The following is a 22,438-nucleotide window of genomic DNA, read 5'->3' as shown; positions in this document are numbered from 1 at the left end:
CAGTTGGGAGACCCTAACGCATCACACTGTCATTTATGTTTGGGTTGACAGTATAACCTTTTAGGGTTATGATTTTATTCATAGTTAATTTGAAAGGGTTATACATTAAATATTGCTCACAGTTAAATAGTAAAATAGTAAATATTGCTTACAGTTAAATAGTAAAACACAATGTACCAAATTCACTAATAACAAGCTTCCTCCTAATAGCATAGAAAATATGTAGTTTTTGGTTTTAAGATTCACCTGTTCCGAGGATAAGCACAGTACTATTTTAAAAGGCTTCTAGGACTCTCAAACTTTTCTTATCAAAAGTAAAACAGGATGGGCAAGGTGGCTCAAGCCTGTAAACCCAGCATTTTGAAAGGCTGAGGCAGGTGGATCACTTGAGCTCAGGAGCTACAGACCAGCCTGGGGCACATGGTGAAATCCCACCTCTACAAAAAGTACAAAACTTAGCCAGGGGCAGTGATGCACCCCTGTAGACCCAACTACTCAGGAAGCTGAGGTGGGAGGATCACTTGAGCGTGGGAGGAGGGGGGTTGCAGTGAGCCAAGATCATGCCACTGCATTCCATCCTGGGTGACAGAACGAGACTCTGTCTCAAAACAAAAAAGAGGCCAGGCGTGGTGGCTCAGGCCTGTAATCCCAGCACTTTGGGAGGCCAAGGTGGGCAGATCACGAGGTGCGGAGCTCAAGACCAGCCTGACCAATATGTTGAAACCCCATCTATATTAAAAAACACAAAAATTAGCCAGGCATGGTGGTGCGCACCTGTAATCCCAGCTACTCGGGAGGCTGAGGCAGGAGAATCGTTTGAACCCAGGAGGTGGAGGCTGCAGTGAGCCAAGATCACACCACTGCACTCCAGCCTGGGTGACAGAGCAAGACTCCATCTCAAGAAAAAAAAAAAAAAAAAAAAAGAAAAGAAAAAAATCATGACTAAAGTTGTAATGATTACTCTAAGTTCTAGAATGAAGAAATTTAAGTAGAATGGTTTAAAAGGGTAGCATAAATAATAAACTTACCCTTCACATGAAGTTGGGAAGATTTAAATGAGTTAAGCCATGAGGTAGTCACAGAAATAATTAAAGTAAGAAGAGCAAGCAGTAAAAAAATCCGGCCACAAAGCAAAAGAAAATCCTTGATTCCTGATAAAGGAAAAAAACCTAAAATTAAAATTCAAAACTTTCTTTCTTTTTTTTTTTTTTTAAAGAGATGAGGTCTCACTATGTTGACCAGGCTGGTCTCGAGCTCCTGAGCTCAAGTGATCCTCCAGCCTTGGCCTCCCAAAGTGCTACGATCATAGGCGTGAGCCATCACGTCCAGCCCCAGACATTTTTCTTGATACCCCTCATAAAATTATACAACTGTCTTACAATTTTGTTAATATACAGTCATCCCTCAGAATTCATGGGGTATTGGTTCCAGGACTCCTGAGGATACCAAAATCTACAGATGTTCAAGTCCCTGATATTTGGCATGGTTTTTGCATATTATCTATGCTCTCACATACTTTAAATCATTTATAGATTACTCCTAGTACCCAATACAATGTAAAGGCTATATAAATGGTCCCTATACTTTTATTGTTTATTGAAAATGACAGGGAAAAGTCTGTACATGTACAGGACCGGACACACAAACAACCATCCATTTATCCCTTTTTTTTGAGACAGTTTTGCTCTTCTTACCCAGGTTTGAGTACAATGGAACAATCAAGGCTCACCGCAACCACCACCTCCATGGTTTAATCGATTCTCTGGCCTCAGCCTCCCGAGTAGCTGGGATTACAGGTGTGTGCCACCATGTCCAGCTATATTCATTTTTTTTTTCTGGAATATTTTCCTTTCTTTCTGTTTTGTTTTTGTTTTTTGTTTTTAGAGATAAGGTGTTGCTCTTCTTGCTCTTGCTCTGCCACCCAGGCTGCTGGAGTGCAGTGGTGAGAACATCAGGAGGTCCCAGCCTTGACCTCCTGGGTCTGAAGTGATCCTCCTGTCTTAGGTACCCCCACCCCGCCCAAGTAGCTGGGACTACAGGCATGCACCACCACACCCAGCTAATTTCTGTATTTTTTGTAGAGGTGGGGTCTCGTCGTGTTGTCCAGGCTGGTCTTGAACTCCTGAACTCAGGTAATCTGCTCACCTTGGCCTCCCAAAGTCCTGGGATTAGAGGCATGAGGCACCACACCCAGCCCTTTCTGAACAGTCTCGATCCACAGATGCTTAAATCCTCAGATGTGGAACTCATGGGTACAGACGGCGTACGGTATTCTCCTTGGGCATTAAAAAACTCATGATGGTTGTCATTTCCAGAACAAACTTGCTTTCTTTTCAAACCTGTGAGTTCATTTTTTTATTTTATTTTTTTGTTTTTTTTTTTAGTTTTTATTTTTTGCAGAACAAATTTTTAAAGCATAATTTAGGATAAACACTAACTTAGAAATATAGTTAAAATTAGAGCAATCAGCTACATTATAAATATTATGACTATCAGTAATGTATAAGTTCTAGTTTCCCACATAGAGAAAATTATGTAAGTAGAAATAAAATTGTGAAAATACTATGTCAAATTCTAGTTCTATTATAAATAGTCAATCCACTGAAACACCAAATTCTTATTTCTCACAATTAAATTGTGCAATTGTGTGCTTCTTTATTTCTTGACATTTAATCACTTGTAAGTAAAATTACGATTTAAATGCTTGCCTGGGAAAAAGTAAAAATATAGTATTTGGTCTTAATAACCAAAGTAAAAATTATTTGAGCAAAAATCTAACTATTACCTACTTTGCATAATACAATTTGGCAAATGTTAAGGGCCCGGAGACAAAGCAGGGTTAAAAATGATTTCCATCCTCAGAATGTTTACTCGTTTTTTTAATTTTCAAAAGATAAATGGCAGAGATATAGAGGAACCATCTTTCCAATGTGATCAAGGCTGGTAATTAGTCAATTAACTAAAACTTAAAGATGGAATTAGGAAAACATACATATAGGCCAGGCATGGTGGCTCACACCTGTAATCCCAGTACTTTGGGAAGACTAGATGGGTGGATCACCTGAGGTAAGGAGTTCAAGACTAACCTGGCCAACATGGTGAAACCCCATCTCTACTAAAATACAAAAATTAGCTAGGCATGATGGCGGGTGCCTGTAATCCCAGCTACTTGGGAGGCTGAGGCAGGAGAATATCTTGAACCCAGGAGGCGGAGGTTGTAGTGAGCCAAGATTGCACCCTTGTACTCCAGCCTGGGTGATAGAGTGAAGCTGTCTCCAAAAAAAAAAAAAAAAAAAAAACCATACACACCCACATACAGAATTAAATGTTTTATTTCAAACTGAAAACATGTATATTATTCTTGCTTTTTTTTTGAGACAGAATCTCACTGACTTGTCCTGGGTGGAGTGCAGCATCTGATCACAGCTCACTGCAGCCACGACCTCCTGGGCTCAAGCAATCCTCCCATGTCAGCCTCCCAAATAGCTAGGACCACAGATGTGTGCCACCAGATAATATTCTTTTTTTTTTCCAAGTGATCCCTCCTCCTTGGCCTCCCAAAGTGTTGGGATTACAGGCATAACCCACCATGTATGTGGGTTTAAATAATATTTAAATATTTAATATTTATATATTTAAATATTATATATTATTTAATATTATATATATTATATATAATATAATATATATATAATATATTTATTATTAATAATATAACATATTAAATATTATATATTATTATTATTTGAATAATAATATTTAAATAATATTTAAAAGAATATTATTCTTTTAAAAACCCTAGTAATTTAAATTTGTTTAGAGAAGAAACATGACTTAAAAAAAATTTCACAGATCCCCCAAATTGACAGTATTAACCATTGATTCAGGTGTCATTCAATACAACACATAATTTAATCTGTTTTATCTCTGGCCATTACAAATGTAGTTTAATACCTAGAGTATTGGTATGTAAAGAAACCATTGAGGCCAGTTGCAGTAGCTCATGCCTGTAATCCCAGCACTTTGGGAGGCCGAGGCTGGTGGATTGCTTGAACTCAGGAGTTCATAACCAGCCTGGGCATCATAATGAAACCCGAGCTATACAAACATTAGCCAGGTGTAGTGTTGTACACCAGTAATCCCAGCTACTCGGGAGGCTGAAGCACAAAAATGGCTTGAACCTGGGAGGTGGAGGTTGCAGTGAGCCAAGATTGTGCCACTGCACAACAAAAGCTTGAGTTGTGGGCTTTAAGTTCCATACTACTGCTGTTTGTTCTAACAAGTAGGCAATTTGCAAACATCACATGAGAACATGAAAGAAGTAGATTCGGCTGGGTGCAAGGGCTGACACCTGTAATTTCAGCACTTTGGGAGGCTGGGGCAGTCGGATCACCTGAAGTCGGGAGTTCAAGACCAACCTAACCAACGTGGAGAAACCCCGTCTCTACTAAAAATACAAAACTATCCAGGTGTGGTGGCACATGCCTGGAATCCCAGCTACTTGGGAGGCTGAGACAGGAAAATCACTTGAATCTGGGAGGGAGAAGCTGCAATGAGCTGAGATCCTGCCATTGTACTCCAGCCTGGGCAACAAGAGCGAAACTCCATCTCAAAAAAAAACCACCTAGGTTTGTGTGTATATCTGTCAAGAAAAAAGTTTTTAAATGAGTTTTCTTTTGTTTTTTAACTACAGACCCCGTAAGCAGTGTACTTCAACTGATAATAAACCTAATGAACTAGCCTTAAAATATTTAGGCTGGGCATGGTGGCTCACACCTATAATTCTAACACTTTGGGAGGCTGAGGCAGGCAGATCACGAGATCAGGATATCAATACCATCCTGGTCAACATAGTGAAACCCCATCTCTACTAAAAATACAAAATAATTAGCCAGGCATGGTGGTGAGTGCCTGTAGTCCCAGTTACTCAGGAGGCTGAGGCAGGAGACCTGCTTGAAACCAGGAAGTGGAAGTTGCAGTGAGCTGAGATTGTACCACTGCACTCCAGCCTGTGTGATAGAGTGACAGACTCTGTGTCCAAAAAAAAAAAATTTAGCTTAAGTATAAGCAAAATGTATTGACAATAAAGGTTTTTACACAGTAGAAAAAGACAAGGCTAGTTTTCCAATATATGTCTGAATATTAGAGGCATAACCAGCCCTGCTGCCGCTATAAAGTATGATTTGTAAAACTGATTTAAATACTGTTAACAAGTAATTATTGGAAGCTCACTATCAAGAATCCAAAAGCAGCAAAATATGTATATGTGTGTGTGTATAAAGAAAGCCAAAAAAAAAAAAAAAAAAGAAAACAATCCAAATGAAACAATCATTCCTTCAGAATTCTATGAGAAAGAAGCTAATTCCATGAAAATTTCAAGAACTAGATAAAGATGCTGCCAGGAGCCTGGTTGCAATTTCCAGAACCCTTGTCCCTAGTTCTATTAAACTAGACACTGTGGTAAGTTCTGGGAATACAAATACAGATTTCATTTGGCCTCTGCCTTCAAGAAGCATATTTCTGACTGGGCATGGTGGCGCATGCCTGTAATCCCAGTACTTTGGGAGGCCGAGGTGAGGGAATTGCTTGAGCCTAGGAGTTTCATACTAGCCTGGGCAACATGGCAAAACCCCATCTCCGCAAAAAATACAAAAAAATTAGCTAGGCATGGTGATGTGGTGCTTGTAGTCCTAGCTACTCAGAAGGCTGAGGTGGGAGGATAACTTGAGCCGGGAAGTCCAGGCTTCAGTAAGCCATGACCAGGCCACTGCAGCCTGGGTGACTGAGCAAGACCTCGTCTCAAAAAATAGTAATAATAAAATAAAGGAGCAGAGTAGGAGTGGATGTTGAAAAGACAAGGGAACAGGTCAATTTGGGAAATGGTAAGTGTGAATTCAACATTTCTGATCCTTTGGATAAAGGTCTTGTTATATTTTAACACAGCTTGAGTGAGTGGGAAGCTTCAGGAAAGTCTTTGTACATTTTTTAAAGCATTTTTTCCCCATTTTTTATTGCAGGCAACATTTCTAGACATCTTACTCCTTGGGGGTAGGGAGAAAAGGTGGAGAAAGGGAGTATACAAAGCTCAGTTTCATTATGGTCTCTAACTTTAGAACTGATTTTAAAAAGGGAGACAGACATGTAAACTGATCACTCAAATGTCCAAAAATCAACTCATGATTCTCAGCACCTCCACCAGTTTTCTTTCCCTTTTCCCTTTACCAGTAGCACTACCAACCACCTAGGTTTGTTCAATTCCCCCATGAGGCAGTCATCCTTGAATCCTTCCTTTCCCTTGCCACAAACATCAACCCATCAACAAAGCCTGTTGGTTGATCCTATTTCATCAATATCCCAAATCTGTCTACATTTTAACTCCTGTTACTGTCCTACTCCAAGCCATCACTACTTGTCTACTTGCAAAGCCTGATGTACCTCACTGCTTCCACCATAGCTTCCATCCAAAGCATTCTCCATACAGAATGGAGCTACCTTTTTAAAACCTTAGGGAAGTCACTTAACCTCCCTAAATTTCAGTTCCCTCAACTGTAAAATGGGGGTTATAATAGTGCCTACCCAGCCAGGAGCAATACCTCTGGCTTGTAATCCCAGCACTTTGGGAGGCCAAGATGGGTGGATCAGGAGGTCAGGAGTTCAAGATCAGCCTGGCCAAGATTGTGAAACCCCGTCTCTACTAAAAATACAAAAATTAACCAGGTGTGGTGGCTGGCGTCTGTAATCCCAGTTACTCGAGAGTCTGAGGCAGAGAATTGCTTGAACCTGGAAGACAGAGATTGCAGTGAGCCAAGATCTCACCACTGCACTCCTACCTGGGTAAGAGAGGGAGACTCCGTTGGGGGTGGGGGGTGGGGGGAAGGGGGATCTACCTTCTTCTGATTGTAGTGTAGATTAAATGACATATTGAATAACCAGTACCTACTGCTTGGTTTACAATAGGTGTTCAATAAACGTCATTATCCTGAGCCAATTCCTCTTCCTCTCCCCAACTCTCCTCGATTCAGCCATAATGGCCTTCTTCTCCTTTTCCTCCAACATCTCACAAACTTTTTGCCTAGAATACTCCCCTCCCCCATCCCTTCCCTGCCCCCACGGGATTTTCACGGGTGTGGCCCCTTATTTACATCTCAAAGCCTGGTGGAGTGGCGCAGGCCTGTAACCCCAGCACTTTGAGAGACTGAGGCAGGAGGATCTCTTGAATCAAGGAGTTCGGGGCCAGCCTTGGCAACATAGTGAGATCCTGTCTCTAATTTAAAAACAAAACAAAAACCTCTCAGCCTAATAAATTCTTAGAAGGCCTTCATCCTATCAGTCTGTTTATTCCCTTTTGAGTGTTAACGAGGATGTGAAAATACTGTTATGACTGCCATTATGCTCTTCGCCTCTGTCCTGTCACACGCAAAACCATCACACCTGTAGGGAAAAGGTTCTGCGAAGTGGAGTCAGCACCGGAAGTAGGAGGCACGGGCGATGCAGTCGGGGAGTTGTAGTCAAAGCTGCTCCGAAGCGACGCAGCCGGAGAGTTGGTCATTCTATGCAACATTCCTGTGAAAATTACCAGCTGTGACTGTCGAAGGGAAAAAGCCAACACTTGCCTATATCCGGGATCCCACGCCGGAGCTCCAGACACACAAGGGGGACAGCAGAGAGAAAGAAAATGCCAACAACCTCCCGTAAAGCCATGGTGGCGGAAGCGCCTGGTCCAGGTGGAAAGCCCACCCCTTCCGGCCGCTTTTGTCAGGGAGGAAGTGCATCTTCTCCTGCGGCGGGGAGGCTGAGAGAGAGCGGAATCCTACGGCTGCGTTGTTATTGATGGGGCCTGTATTTTTAATTCAGTCTGTAGCCGTGTTTCAGAAGAAAGGCAAGTCGTCCCCCAGATGACATGATGTCCAGAAGAGCGTGGGCTCTAGGGTGGTGGCTCCTTGGAGGGTAGCAGGGCAGAGGCTGCCCCTTCGGTTTCCGTAGCGTCGGTGAGTAAGCGCTCTCCAGAGGGAAATGAAGCCGAAGGGAAAGCTGATGCTGTGAGGAGACAGCCTGTTCCCGTGGCCTTGTGGCCGTAGACTGTGAATGTGAGCTGTAGCACCTTTCTTATCTCCCTAACGGTTCCTGGCCCTGTCCACAGTCTTTGGTTCCTGCGTTAAGACAACTCAAAAGCGGGGCCTGGCTCCAACCACCTACCCCCAACACGAATGTCCTAGCGCCAGGTCCTACCCCTTGCTCCGCCCCTTATCAGTTTTGCCAGCACGCGTTGTTAACTGTGACCTCATAATTCTGTGACCTCATTGCCATCCTATAACTCACCACTGTGCACTTCTCCCAAGCCACTGAGGTCTCCCAACCTACAACATTTCATACTTGGAAGTTATCTTTCCTGGCCAGGCACGGTGGCTCACACCTGTAATCTCAGCACTTTTGGAGGCCGAGGCAGGCAGTTCAAGAGGTCAGAGTTTGAGACCAGTCTGTCCAACTTGGTGAAACCCGTCTGTACTAAAAATACAAAAATTAGCTGGCCTTGGTGGCGGGCGCCTGTAATCCCAGCTAACTCAAGAGGCTGAAGCAGGAGAATTACTTGAGCTCGGTAGTCAGAGGTTGCAGTGAGACAATTTTGTGCAGCTGCACTCTAGCCTGGACGACAGAACAAGACTCCATCTCAAAAAGAAAAGAAAAGAAAATTATCTCCTGGCCGGGTGTGGTGGCTGACGCCTGTAATTCCAGCACTTTGGGAGAAAAAAAATTCTTTTTCCTGACCTGTCCATCTGTTCTCCCACCTCTTCAGTTTAGTTCATCTGACTTTTATTTTTTGAGACGGAGTTTCGCTCTTGTTACCCAGGCTGGAGTGCAGTGGCGCGATCTCGGCTCACTGCAACCTCCGCCTCCTGGGTTCAAGCAATTCTCCTGCCTCAGCCTCCCGAGTACCTGGGACTACAGGCGCGCACCACCATGCCCAGCTAATTTTTGTATTTTTAGTAGAGACGGGGTTTCACCTTATTGACCAGGATGGTCTCGATCTCTTGACCTCGTGATCCACCTGCCTCGGCCTCCCAAAGTGCTGGCATTATAGGCGTGAGCCACTGCGCCCAGCATCATTTGACTTTTATTGAGCTCCACAGTTTACCTGGTACTGTACAACTCTTAGAGAATCAGATGTCTACAAGTTACTGAATTTGTCCTCAAGAAACTCAGCTTAGGCTGGGTACGGTGGCTCCCGCCTGTAATCCTAATACTTTGGGAGGCCGAAGTGGGTGGATCAAGAGGTCAGGAGTTTGAGACCAGCCTGGCCAAGATGGTGAAACCCCATCTCCACTAAAAATACAAAAATTAGCCGGGCACAGTGGCAGGCGCCTGTAAACCTAGCTACCCAGCTATTCGGGAGGCAGAGGCAGGAGAATTGCTTGAACCTGGGATGCGGAGGTTGCAGTGAGCTGAGTTTGGGCCACTACACTCCAGCCTGGGTGACAGAACAAGACTCAGTCTCAAAAACAAGAAAAAAGAAACTCAGCATATTAGACTTTGTGGTTCTATAGAGAAGAAAAAAAAACTGAATGAGAAAGAGACCCCTGAAAACAAACATGCAGTGCAGTGCCTAAATGCTATTAGAGAAATACATAGGGTGTTGCGGAACCATACCCGGAAGGCCTGGAGAAGGCTTTCCAGAAGGAAATCGGTCTATATTGTGTTGAAAGGTTAGGAATGTGGACAAGGATGCCCGAGGAATAGTGGGATTTCAAGTTTAGGAAACTGAGTGCAAAGGAAACCAGCGATTAAAATATTGCTGCAGTTTAGAGCTTGAAGCTGGGCATGGTGGCTCACTCCTGTATTCTCAGCACTTTGGGAGGCCAAGCAGGGAGACTGCTTGAGCTCAGGAGTTTGAGACCCACCTGGGCAACATAGCTAAACTCGTCTCAAAAAAAAACAAAAAAAAAATAAGCTGCACATAGACCCCAGTAGCCTGTGGTCCCAGCTACTCAAGAGGCTGAGGTGGGAGAATCTCTTGAGCCCAGGAGGTCAAGCTGCAGTGAGCCAAGATCATGCCAGTGCATTCTAGCCTGGGCAATACGGCGAGACCCTGTCTCTAAAAATAAAGCAGAATGAAGGTTTTTAGAGGTAGATTGTTGCTAGGGCTGCAGAGGCTTTCCTTTATATATAGGCTAAGTACTTTATCCTGCAAGTAAAGATGCAATTATTTGGGCACAATCTAAAGATCAATAAGGGTAAGTTAATATAAATTACAGCATGACATACCATAAAGTAACTATATCGACTAGTTCAGAAGTTCCCATAGTTGTCTGTATCTTGTGCTTACCATGCATAAGGAGGAGGACAAGAAAGGAAGTTCAGTTCTTAACCAACTGCCACCTTTATTTTGTTGTTCCTCCCTGGCCTTCCCTATTACCTAATTTAATCTGTTGATGGTGCCATTGAATCTGGACTATAAAAGGAGTTTCCTAACCATCCCAGATTTGCTTTGTTTTAACGTATGGGAAGCCAGCATTTCCCAAACTTTGTTGTTTGTGCACTCTCTTCACTGTAACTGCCAACTCTCCCCACCAAAGACCACCAGAATAACCTGTCACTAAGCAAGTTTGAGTCTTTACTGCATTAAAAAAGAACATTGGCTGGGCACAGTGGCTCATGCCTGTAATCCCAGTGTTTTGGGAGGCTGAGGCAGGTGGATCACGAGGTCAAGAGTTTGAGACCAGCCTGGCCAACATGGTGAAACCCTGTCTCTACTAAAAATACAAAAATTAGCTGGGCTTGGTGGTGTGTGCCTATAATCCCAGCTACTTGGGAGGCCGAGGCAGGAGAATGGCTTGAACCTGGAAGTCGGAGGTTGCAGTAAGCCGAGATCGCACCACTGTACTCTGGCCTGGCGACAGAGCGAGACTCTGTCCCCAAAAAAAAAAAAAAAAAAAAAAAACATTGTGGCCAGACACAGTGGCTCACATCTGTAACCCCAGCACTTTGGGAGGCTGAGGAGGGTGGATCACCCGAGGTCGAGTTTGTGACCAGCCTGAGCAATATGATGAAACCCTGTCTATAGAAAAAATTTAAAAAATTAGCCAGGCATGGTGGCTCACATCTGTAGTAATAGCTACTCGGGAAGCAGAGGCATGAGAATCGCTTGAACACAGGAGGTGGAGGTTGCAGTGAGATTGTGACACTGCACTCCAGCCTGGGCAACAGAGCGACACTCAGTCTCAAAAAAAAAAAACATCGCTTTGACATAATCTTGCTCGTTTCTCAGAGGGAACAGCAAAGGTGATTTTTATTTTTATTTTAATGAGACAGGTTGTCACTCAGGCTGGAGTGCAGTGGCACAATCACAGCCCACTGTAGCCTTGACCTCCCAGGCTCAAGCAATCCTCCTGCCTCGGCCTCCAGAGTAGCTGGGACTACAGGCACATGTCACCATGCCTGGATAATTTTTTTATTTTTTCTATAGACAGGGTTTTATCGTATTGCTCAGGCTGGTCTTGCACTCCTGGGCTCAAGCAATCTGCCAGCCTTGGCCTTCCAGAGGGTGACTTTTATAGGGTTCTGTAGTCTAGTTAGAGTGGTTTAAGGTGGTCTTTTCAATATGGGGATTTCACTGGGATTGGATATAGTTCATAGTAGAGTAGTTTAAGACAGTATACCCAACATGGTAAAGAAATTGGAGTTAGATTTTGCCCCTTTTTTGACAAGGAAGGCAGTTTGCCCAATTGAGTGATCAACTCCTCAGTAACTGAGAAGGAAGCTTTGCAGCTAGATGAGCAAATTATAAACCAGATAAATGGGATGTTCCTAAAGCTCACAATGAAGGTATGAATTGATCTGTAGCCTAACTTTGTGGGCAAGAATTTCCTGGAACAAACAGTAAAATCGGGTTGATGTAGAGCTCTTAGTTCTTAGTGGTAAGCTAAAAATTATGAGCGTCTCCATTCTCACCAAAAAAATCGTGTGCGTGTATGTGTTTTGAGGCAGGGTCTCACTCTGTCACTCAGGCTGGAGTGCAGTGGCACAAGCATAGCTCACTGCAACTTGGAACTCCTAGGCTCAAGTGATTATCCCACCTCATCCTCCTGAGTAGCCAGGACTACAAGCACATGCCACCATGACTGGCTACTGTTTCTTTTTTATCAAGAGATGGGGTCTAACTGTGTTGTCCAGGCTGCTCTTGGACTCCTGGGTCTCAAGTGATGCTCTAGCCTTGGCCTTCCAAAGTGTTGGGATTACAGGCATGAACCATGGTACCTTACCATATGTGTTTTTCTTGTACGAATTTAGAAAATTGCCATGGCAGCTGTACCCTAAACCCTCAACAGGTAGCTGACTTTTGTTTCCTTAACCTTAGGGTCCATCTTACTTGGTAAAGGGGTGTCTGTTTTAGTCTCTCAGACCACAATTATAATTGTTTTTTTTAGAGAGATGGGGAACTTTCTGTGTTCCTCAGGTTGGCCTCAAACTCCTGGCCTCCAGCAATCCTCCCACCCTCCCAGCCTCCAGAGTAGCTGGGAATACAAGTGTGCACCACCACACCCAACTATTATAGAATTTTTGCATTTAAAAAAATGATTTTTTTCTATATTTTATTATAAAAATTTTCAGACAAACAGTTGAAAATCTTTTTACTCACATTTTATTCTCGTTATTTGAAAACAAATCTATCAATCCCTCCATCCTTTCATCAGTCTTAGTTTTTGATGCGTTTCAAAGTTGCAAACATTAGCAAACTTGCCCTGAAATACTGCAACATGCATATCACTAACTATATCATATACATATATACTTGTATTTCAGGCTAAAGATCACCTCTCCCCATCTTAGGTCTTAGTTGGGACTCCTGTAATAAAAGACGGATTAACAAGAAGAAAACAAGTTTATGAACCCATGCTTTCTGCATTAGACCGGAGAAATCTCAGTGAAAAGTAACTGAAAGCAAGGGCTTAGGATTCTGTCTTATCAGGGTTTAACAAAGAACAATGAATGTAGGGGGAAATGACAGGGTAAAGGAAGGTGGTTTTAGGCTTCAAAAGGTGGGGGGCTGTGACAAGGTAAGTACCGTACTGAGGAAACTAAAGGGGCAAGTTTTGTTGTAGATTCTTCTCGTGCCGTCTTTGGGCTCATAAGTCTTGAGCTGCCTCCAGTAAAGGAGAAAGTATGTCCTGTCTTTAGGCAGAAAAGTGAGAGGATATGGAGAGCTTTTTCTCTGTTTTCTGCTGTTTTTTTTTTTTTTTTTTTTTTTTGAGACGGAATTTCTCTCTTGTTACCCAGGCTGTAGTGCAATGGTGCGATCTCGGCTCACCGCAACCTCCGTCTCCTGGGTTCAGCCAATTCTCCCACCTCAGCCTCCTGAGTAGCTGGGATTACAGGCACGCGCCACCATGCCCAGCTAATTTTTTGTATTTTTAGTAGAGACGGGGTTTCACCATGTTGACAGGCTGGTCTCGATCTCTTGACCTCGTGATCCACCCACCTCGGCCTCGCAAAGTGCTGGGATTACAGGCGTGAGCCACCTGCCCGGCCTTTTATTTTTTTTAAAAGATGGGGTTTCACCATGTTGGTCAGGCTGGTCTTGAACTCCCAACTTCAGGTGATCTGCCCGCCTTGGCCTCCAAAGTGCTTGGATTACAGGCGTGAGCCACTACGCCTGGCCTGTTTTCTGCTTCTTAATTGCCTTTGGCTGAAAAATAATTTTTATGCCAAAGAGACCTATTTTGGGGTTGCACCTTCTGGTTTCCTTCACATATTTCATGTGATGTATATACTTTATCATGTGTATCATTAACTACAATGAAATGAACACATCATGAGCATACCATTCCTTGAGTTCCAATATATGCATACCCCAGTGCAACTTAAATCCTGATCAACATACAAAGCATTGACTGAGCATGGTGGCTTATGCCTGTAATCTCAGCACTTTGGGAGGCTGAGGAGCCCAGGAGTTTGCGACCAGCCTGGACAACATGGTGAGACCCCATCTCTCCAAAAAAAAAAAAAAAAAAGATTGTTTTAATTAGCTGGGTGTGGTGACATGCATCTGTGTTCACAGTTACTCCAGAGGCTGAGGGAGGAGGATCACTTGAGCCCAGGAGGTGGAGGCTGCAGTAAGCTGTGTTTGTAGCACTGCACTCCAGCCTGGGCAACAGAGACCCTGTTTCAAAAACAAAAACAAAAACCACAGTAAAAAACAATTTAAAAAAAGCATTGCCCAGAGAGCAACCATTACTCTTTTTTTTCCATGATAGGTTAATTTTGCCTCTTCTAGAACTTCTGTAAATTACACAAAATGTACTCTTTGGATAAGGCTTTGTTCACACTGCATACTTTTTTAAACATTTTTATGAGATAATTATAGATTCACATGCAGTTATAAGAGGTCATGGAGATTGCATAAATCCTTTACCATTTTCCCCAGTGTTAAAATTGTGCATAAGGACAGTATGATATCATAAACAGGAAATATATATTGACACAATCCACTGGCTTCATTCAGATTTTACCAGTTATAGATACTCATTTGTGTATGTGATTTAGTTCTGTGCAATATTATCACCTGTGTCAATTCCTCTGACCACTACTGGTCAGGATACGGGATAGTTCCATCACAGGAATTCCTCATGCTACCCTTCCACAGCCATACCACCTCACTTTCTACCCCTTACCACCATCAACCCCCATGAAACCACTAATATGGTCTCCATCTCCTTTTTCCCCTCTCTGTCTTTATTGAGGTATAATTGACAGATAAAATGCATCTCTTCAATTTTGTCATTTTTAAAATTATTTTATTTTTATTTTTTTAAATAGAGATGGGTTTTCTCCATGTTGGTCAGGCTGGTCTCGAACTCCTGTTGGTCAGTGGCATGATCTCGGCTCACTGCAACCTCTGCCTCCTGGGTTCAAGTGATTCTCCTGCCTCAGCCTCCTGAGTATCTGTGATACCCGGCTAATTTTTTGTATTTTTTTTTTTAGAGACCAGGTTTCACTGTGTTAGCCAGGATGGTCTTGATCTCCTGACCTCATGATTCACCTGCCTCAGCCTCCCAAAGTGCTGGGATTACAAGTGTGAGCCACCGCACCCAGCCACTTTTTTGTATTTTTAGTAGAGACGAGGTTTCACCAGGTTGGCCACACTGGTCTCGAACTCCAGACCTCCGGCAATCCACCTGCCTTGGCCTCCCAAAATGCTGGGATTACAGGCATGAGCCACTGTGCCCAGCATTTTTTTTAATGACAGAGTCTTGATTGCTCTGTTGCCCAGGCTGGTCCAAAACTCCTGGGCTCAAGCAATCTTCCTGTCTCAGCCTTCTAAGTAGCTGGCTCTACAGGAATGTGTCATTGCATCCACCTCTTACTGCCTTTTTAATGAGCAGAAGTTTTAAATTTTGATGATAATTTATCTAATTTTTCTTTTATGATTATTGCTTTCTGTGTCCTAAGAAACCTTTGCTCATCTTGAAGTTGAGAGATTCTCCTTTTTTCTTTCTTTCTTTTTTCTTAAATAGACATAGGGTTTCACCATATTACCCAGGCTGGTCTTGAACTTCTGAGCTCAAGCAATATGCCTGCCTTGGCATCCCAAAGTACTGAGATTACATGCGTGAGCCACCATGCCCAGCCTCCTGTGTTTTCTTCTAAAAGCTTTGTATTTTAGCTTTTACATTTAGGTTTATGACATTATTCTTTTAGTAGTCTTTTTTCCCCCAAAGAATAAAATGGCTACTTGTATGTGTGTGGTTTTTTATTTTTTTGGTTGTTGCTGTTGTTTTAACAGGGTCTGAGAGTGTTTCCCAGGCTGCATTGCATTTGTACAATCACGTCTTACTGCACCCTCCATCTCCCAGACCCATGTGATCCTCCTACCTCAGCCTCCTGAGTACCTGGGACCACAGGTGTGGTAAAATTACCATGCCTAATTTTTGTTTGTTTGTTTGTTTGTTTGAGATGGTCTTGCTCTGTTGCCCAGGCTGGAGTGCAGTGGTGAGATCATGGCTCACTGCAGCCTTGACCTCCTGGGCTCAGGTCAGGCACCAAAATCACATAGACTTGATTCATCCATTGAACAACAAATACGGTACACCTACACCATGCCCAGGTGCTGTTACAGACACTGGAGATATAGCCACAAATGAGACAGACAAGATTCTTGCACACCATGGAGTCTGCATACTAGTGTGTGATGACTAGTTTTATATGTCAGTGGGGAGGGAGTTTTTGGATGAAATTAACATTTTAAATCACTGAACTCTGAGTAAGCAGATTGCCCTCCATTATGTGTGTGGGCCTCATCCAGTCAGCTGAATGCCTGAATAGAATGAAAAGACCAGCCTCCCTGAGTAAGAGTGATTTCTCTAACAGACTGCCTTTTGACTGGTACTGCACCATGCCAAAAAGCAGAAGGTGACACAAGCAGGAGGAAAATCAATCAATAGAAACAGACCCAGAAATGACAGAGTTAATGGAATCCACAGATACAACTTTAAATATGTCAACAAGGAAAAATGGTATGTCGGAGTGGTGAAGTTATTTTTTTCTTATTTTTCTAAATATATGAAAATAAATTTTTAAATGGTAGTATCTTATGTATTGCTGAGGAATGTAGTACTGGTCATATATATATACATTTTTTTTGAGACAGGATCTAGCTCTACTGCCTAGGCTGGAGTGCAGTGACATGATCTCAGCTCGTTGCAGCCTTGACCTCCCAGGTTCAAGCCTACCTCAGACTCCTGAGTAGCTTGGATCACAGGCATATGCTACCATGCCTGGCTAATTTTTGTATTTTTTGTAGAGACAGGGTTTCGTCCTGTTGCCCAGGCTGGTCTTGAACTTTTGGGCCCAAGCAATCTGCCTGCCTCAACCTCCCAAAGTGCTGGGATTATAAATATGAGCCACTGTGCCTAGCCTTAGCATATTTTTAGATGTCATGTAAATGTCATTTTAAAAAAAATTTAACATTATTAGATTAATCCAAGTTGATTTTTACAGCTGTAGTTCATGTATTTTTACTACTGTATATTTTGTTATGTGAACATTAATCCCAGTGGGGCGTGGTGGCTCACGCCTGTAATCCTAGTACTTTGGGAGGCCGAGGCAGGCCGATCACCTGAGGTCAGGAGTTTGAGACCAGCCTGGCCAACATGGTGAAATCCTGTTTCTACTAAAAATACAAAAATTAGCCAGGCATGGTGGTGGACACCTGTAATCCCAGCTACTTGGGAGGCTGAGGCAGGAGAATGGCTTGAACCCAGGAGGTGAAGGTTGCAGTGAGCTGAGATCATGCCATTGCACTCCAGCCTGGGTGACAGAGCGAGACTCTATCTCAAAAAAAAAAAACAAAAAACAAAAGAAAAACAGAAACAAACAAAAAGAACATTAATCCCTTATATGAATGTCTATTTTTCGATGACAGATATTTATTCCCAAGAACAGATAAATGAAGGAAATGATAAATACCACATTTAGGACATTGATTACCTCTTGGGGGAGGGAGACAGGAAGAAGGATGCAACTGGAAAAACTATGTAGAACTAGACAGTGTGGTAGTACTACATTTCTTAAGCTAAGAGGTGTGGATGTGCCATTGTATTATTATTTAACAGGTACTTTGTTTATCTTAAATATTGCAAAATATATTTTAAAAATAAACAGTTACAGGGCTGGGTGCAGTGGCTCACACCTGTAATATCAACACTTTGAGAGGCCAAGGTGGGCAGATCACCTGTGGTTAGGAGTTGAGACCAGCCTGACCAACATGGTGAAACCCTGTCTCTACTAAAAAAACAAAAATTATCTGGGTGCGGCTGTGGGTGCCTGTAATCCCAGCTACTCAGGAGGCTGAGGCAAGAGAATTGCTTGAACCCAGGAGACGGAGGTTGAAGTGAGCTGAGACTGTGGTATTGCACTTTAGCCTGGATGACAAAAGCAAAACACCATCTCAAAAAAATAAAAATAAACAGTTACAGAAACAATACCATATATTTAGATTCAGAATAGGAATAGTAGTATTTTTCTTTTTTTTTTTTTTTTTGAGACAGTCTTGCTTTGTTGTCCAGGCTGGAGTGCAGTGGTGAGCTCAGCTCACCCCAACCTCTGCCTCCTGGGTTCAAGCCATTCTCCTGCCTCAGCCTCCCCAGTAGCTGGGATTACAGGCATGCACCACCATGTCTGGCTAATTTTTGTATTTTTGCTAGAGACGGGGTTTCAGCATGTTGGCCAGTCTGGGCTTGAACTGACCTCATGATTGGCCTGCCTTGGCCTCCCAAAGTGCTGGGATTACAGGTGTGAGCCACCGCACCCAGGCAGTAGTGTTATTTCCAAAGCTTTTTGTGGCCTTCCCCATGATCTTTCAAGATATGTTACTGAAACAATCAGACATCAAAATTGTGAAAGAGGTCTTCAGTGCATGTGTGATTTTCCTTTCGATGTTATCTTTTGAGGTTGTATCCAGTGTTCTCAGCAAAGCAAACTTGCTATGTCCCTCTGAAAATTTATTTCCCTTTATAGTATAACTTGCTTTTGTTAATTCCACGTTGAGTTATAGTTATTGTTCTCTGCCTCTTCAGTGTTTATCTTGCATCTCAATATTAAACACTGATATTGGGTAACAGTAATGTTCAATTATTCATCTTCTCATATTATTTTTATCCTGTTTATTTTCCCCACCTGCAACTGTCTTGAGTTATATACTTTTATCCTTTTAAGTGACCGCAGTTATCTTCATATATGGAACATGAAAAATTTTATTGAACAACGTGTATTAGCAAAGTTCTTTCTGTACCACTATTTCCTGCATAGATTTCTCAGATTGTTTATAGAAGTACCATCACCACCTTTTTGGTGACACAATATCTCTTTCCGTACAACCTCAACACAAAGTTGTAATATGAATTAGTCACTATAAGTGGGAAAGGATTTTTTTGTTAGTTTTGAGATGGAGTCTCACTCTGTGCCCCAGGCTGGATGCAGTGGTGCGATCTCAGCTCATTGCAACCATAGCTTCCTGGGATTAAATCTCATGTCTCAGCCTCCCAAGTGGGTGGGAATACAGGTACACAGCACCACTCTGGCTAATTTTTGTATTTTTAGTTGAGACTGGGTTTTCCTGTGTTATCCAAGCTAATCTTGTACTTTCACTGTAAGACACACTCAGTGATGGTTTCTTTCTAATAATGGTTAATAGGCTTCTGAGTTAGGCCTTCAGGATTTGAATTCCTGCTTTGCTATTCACCAGCTGTTTAATTTTATTATTATAGAATTTTTATTTGATTATCCTAGAAAAACATCCCAAGTCACCAGCTGTTTAACCTTGTGCAAGTTATTTAACCTCTTTGAACCTCAGGGTCCACGTCTATAAAATTCAGACTATAATAGTACAGTATTTATTTCGTGGGTTGAGGAGAGAGAACATATAAAGCTCGTAGCACCATGCTTAGCTCAATACATGTTACTTAGGGGCTTATTATTTTGACAAGTATTTCACAATGTCTTCATAGAAATCACCGAAGTTTGTCTAGTAGGGTTTTTTGAGACAGGGTCTCGCTCTGTTGCCCAAGCTGGAATACAGTGGCAGGATCACAGTTCACTGCAGCCTCAACCTCCCAGGCTCAAGTGATCTGCTACCTCAGCCTCCTGAGTAGCTGGGACTACAGGTGTGTACCACCAAACTCAACTAATTTTAAAATTTTTGAGACCAGGTCTTACTATGTTACCTACACTGGTCTCAAACTCCTGGGCTCCAACGAGCCTCTTGTGGCTTCTCTTCCCAAAGTGCTGGGATTACAGGCAAAAGCCTCTGTGTCCAGCCTCCTCTAGTGTTTGAAAGAAAACTTTTATTTTTTTTAAGAGACAGGGTCTCCGGCCGGGCACAGTGGCTCATGCCTGTAATCCCAGCACTTTGAGAGGCCGAGGCAGTTGGATCACCTGAGGTCAGGAGTTCAAGACCAGCCTGACCAACATGGAGAAACCTTGTCTCTTCTAAAAATATAAAATTAGCCAGGCGTAGTGGCACATTCCTTTAACCCCAGCTACTCCAGAGGCTGAAGCAGGAGAATTGCTTGAACCCAAGAAGTAGAAGTCGCAGTGAGCCAAGATTGTGCCATTGCACTCCAGCCTGGCACAATCTCGGATGGATAAGTAAAACTCCATCTCAAAAAAAAAAAAGACAGGGTCTCACTCTGTCACCCAAGCTGGAGTGCAGTGTTACAGTCATAGCTCACTAACCTTGAATTCCTGGGCTCAAGTGATCCTTTCACCTCAGCCTACAGAGTAGTTGGGCTACCACACCCAGCTAATTTTTTATTTTTTTGTGGAGATGAGGAGCTCCCTGTGTTGCCCAGGTTGGTTTTGAACTCGTGGGTTTAAGGGATCCTCCCACCTCAGCCTCCCAAAGTGCTGGGATTACAGTTGTGAGTCACTACACGTAGCCCAAAATGGTAATTTTCTGTGTTCCATCTACATTTATTACAAGACAGTCTGTAGGAATGAAGAACTTTCTCTTCTTCCCTTAAATTTTGTATTCAGAAAAATCGGATCCCAGGCTGCGCGCGGTGGCTCTCACCTGTAATCCCAGCCAGCACTTTGGGATGCTGAGGTGGGCAGATCACGAGGGCAGGAGTTCAAGACCAGCCTGACCAACATGGTGAAACCCTGTCTCTACTAAAAATATAAAAATTAGCCGGGCATAGTGGCAGGCGCTTGTAATCCCAGCTACTCAGGAGGCTAAGGCATGAGAATCGTTTGAACCCAGGAGGCAGAGGTTGCAGTGAGCTGAGATTATGCCATTGCACTCCAGCCCAGCAAAAGAGCATTAGTCCATCTCAAAAAAAAAAAAAAAGAATTGGATCCCATTCCATTTGGGATGTGGTGTGTTCCCATTCTCTCTCCTTGTGCTGGGCCTTGCTGCCAGGTGACCTGACCTTCCTTTGCCTACCCGGATGTGATCGGATGACCTGTGCACTGTCCTTGTGGGCATGGGATCGTGGCCTATCACAAGACATATTCGAAGTTGCACTTACTACTTTGTTGTGCAGTTGGTAGTTGTAAATATTCTCAAAGGACACATAGTCTCTACAGCTTGGGAGGTCAATGCTTTTGTGTCTCCACTCTATCTTTTTCTCTGTGCTTCATCTGTAGATCATAAAAACCGCAACTCCGAATTAATCCACTATTCCAAACTTAATTACTCCACCATTCCATTATTCTCAAACTTAAGAGTCACCTGAAGGCAAGAGATAGTGTTGGTCAAAATATAGTTCCTAACTGGGCACGTGCACGCCTGTAATCCCAGCTACTCGGAAGGCTGAGGCCAGAGGATTGCTTGAGCCTAGGACAGGAGTTCGAGACCCCTGACTTTAAAAGAAAATAAAAATAAGGCCGGGCACGGTGGCTGGCATCTGTAATTCTAGCATTTTGGGAGGCCGAGGTGGGAGAATCTCTTGAGGTCAGGAGTTCCAGACTAGTCCTGGCAACACAGCCAGATCCCGTCTTTTTAAAAAGCAAAAAAAAAAAATTAGCCGAGCATTGTGGCAGACACTTGTAGTCCCAGCGGCTGGGATGGCTGAGGCGGGAGGATCGCTGCTTGAGCCCGGGAGGTGGATAGAAGCTGCAGTGAGCAGAGGTCGCATCACTGCACCCCAGCCTGGGGGAGAGTGAGACGCAATCTCAAAGAAAAAAACAACTTAATTGGTTTCTGGAACAAACCTGGAGAAACAACCCCCCACCCGCCCCGCCGCCAGTAGAGGCAAATTTCTCTTCCTCGACCAGCCGGTGCTACTGGCAATTCCCCAGGGGGCCAGCTTGCGAAAAGCTGGCAGAAACGAGAGGGCATTCACCGTCCCTTGCCTTGTTCTACCGGACCAGAAGGCTACAAGCGGCCGGCGCCGCCCGGGGGCCAGGTGCCATGTGCCAGGGTGAGGACGGAGGCGGAGAAACCCTTCAAGCTCTGCCACCGGGGCGGGGAACAGGAAGGCGGCCCCGCCTCTCGGCGCCCTCCGGGTCTCCCCTAGCGGCGGCAGGGTGCTTAGTCACCGTGAGGCTGCGCTTGCCGGGGGCCTGCGCCTCGCTTCCCCGGGGACCGCCCCCGGGCAGCCCGCCGCCCTCGGCGCGCCACTTCCGCGTGTATGGCCTTGCTGCCCCGAGCCCTAAGCTCCGGCGGGAGGCCGAGCTGGCGGCGGGCGGCACGCGCTTCCCGAGGCTTCCCGCTGCCTCCGCCCTTTCCCGCAGCCGCCACGCACGCCCTCTCCCGCGTCATGGCCTGCAGGCAGGAGCCGCAGCCGCAGGGCCCTCCGCCCTCCGCCGGCGCCGTGGTCTCCTACGACTACCTGGTGATCGGGGGCGGCTCGGGCGGGCTGGCCAGCGCGCGCAGGGCGGCCGAGCTGGGCGCTAGGGCCGCCGTGGTGGAGAGCCACAAGCTGGGTGGCACTTGCGTGAGTAC

At 44.1% G+C, this 22,438-nt stretch overlaps 2 protein-coding genes across 7 annotated transcripts in view; one reads left to right on the top strand and one right to left on the bottom strand.

Moving 5' to 3' along the window:
• UBXN8 (UBX domain protein 8) overlaps window positions 1-7,734 on the bottom strand; it is a 29,413-nt gene extending 21,679 nt beyond the window's left edge. For 4 of the 6 annotated variants that reach the window (XM_035270241.3, XM_078347440.1, XM_078347441.1 and 1 more), the window contains exons 1-2: window positions 7,614-7,734; window positions 1,029-1,151 (exon numbers count right to left, since the gene is read on the bottom strand). In XM_035270241.3, the coding sequence (XP_035126132.1) occupies window positions 1,029-1,151; window positions 7,614-7,701 (211 nt within the window). In that variant the 5' untranslated portion in view covers window positions 7,702-7,734. Of the gene's footprint in view, window positions 1-1,028; window positions 1,152-7,431 lie in introns of all 6 variants that reach the window. The other 2 variants (XM_035270240.3, XM_035270242.3) reach the window with 2 other exon arrangements.
• A 14,299-nt stretch (window positions 7,735-22,033) lies between these two features.
• The window catches only part of GSR (glutathione-disulfide reductase), a 61,185-nt gene continuing 60,780 nt past the window's right edge, over window positions 22,034-22,438 (top strand). Inside the window, 1 exon segment of the mRNA NM_001185045.1 lies at window positions 22,034-22,430. Within this exon segment, the coding sequence (NP_001171974.1) occupies window positions 22,125-22,430 (306 nt within the window). The 5' untranslated portion in view covers window positions 22,034-22,124.

Source organism: Callithrix jacchus, chromosome 13, assembly GCF_049354715.1.
Source record: "Callithrix jacchus isolate 240 chromosome 13, calJac240_pri, whole genome shotgun sequence".
Classification (NCBI taxonomy): domain Eukaryota; kingdom Metazoa; phylum Chordata; class Mammalia; order Primates; family Cebidae; genus Callithrix; species Callithrix jacchus.
Note: the sequence above shows the minus strand (reverse complement) of the source record. Positions and strands in the feature narration are given on the sequence as shown.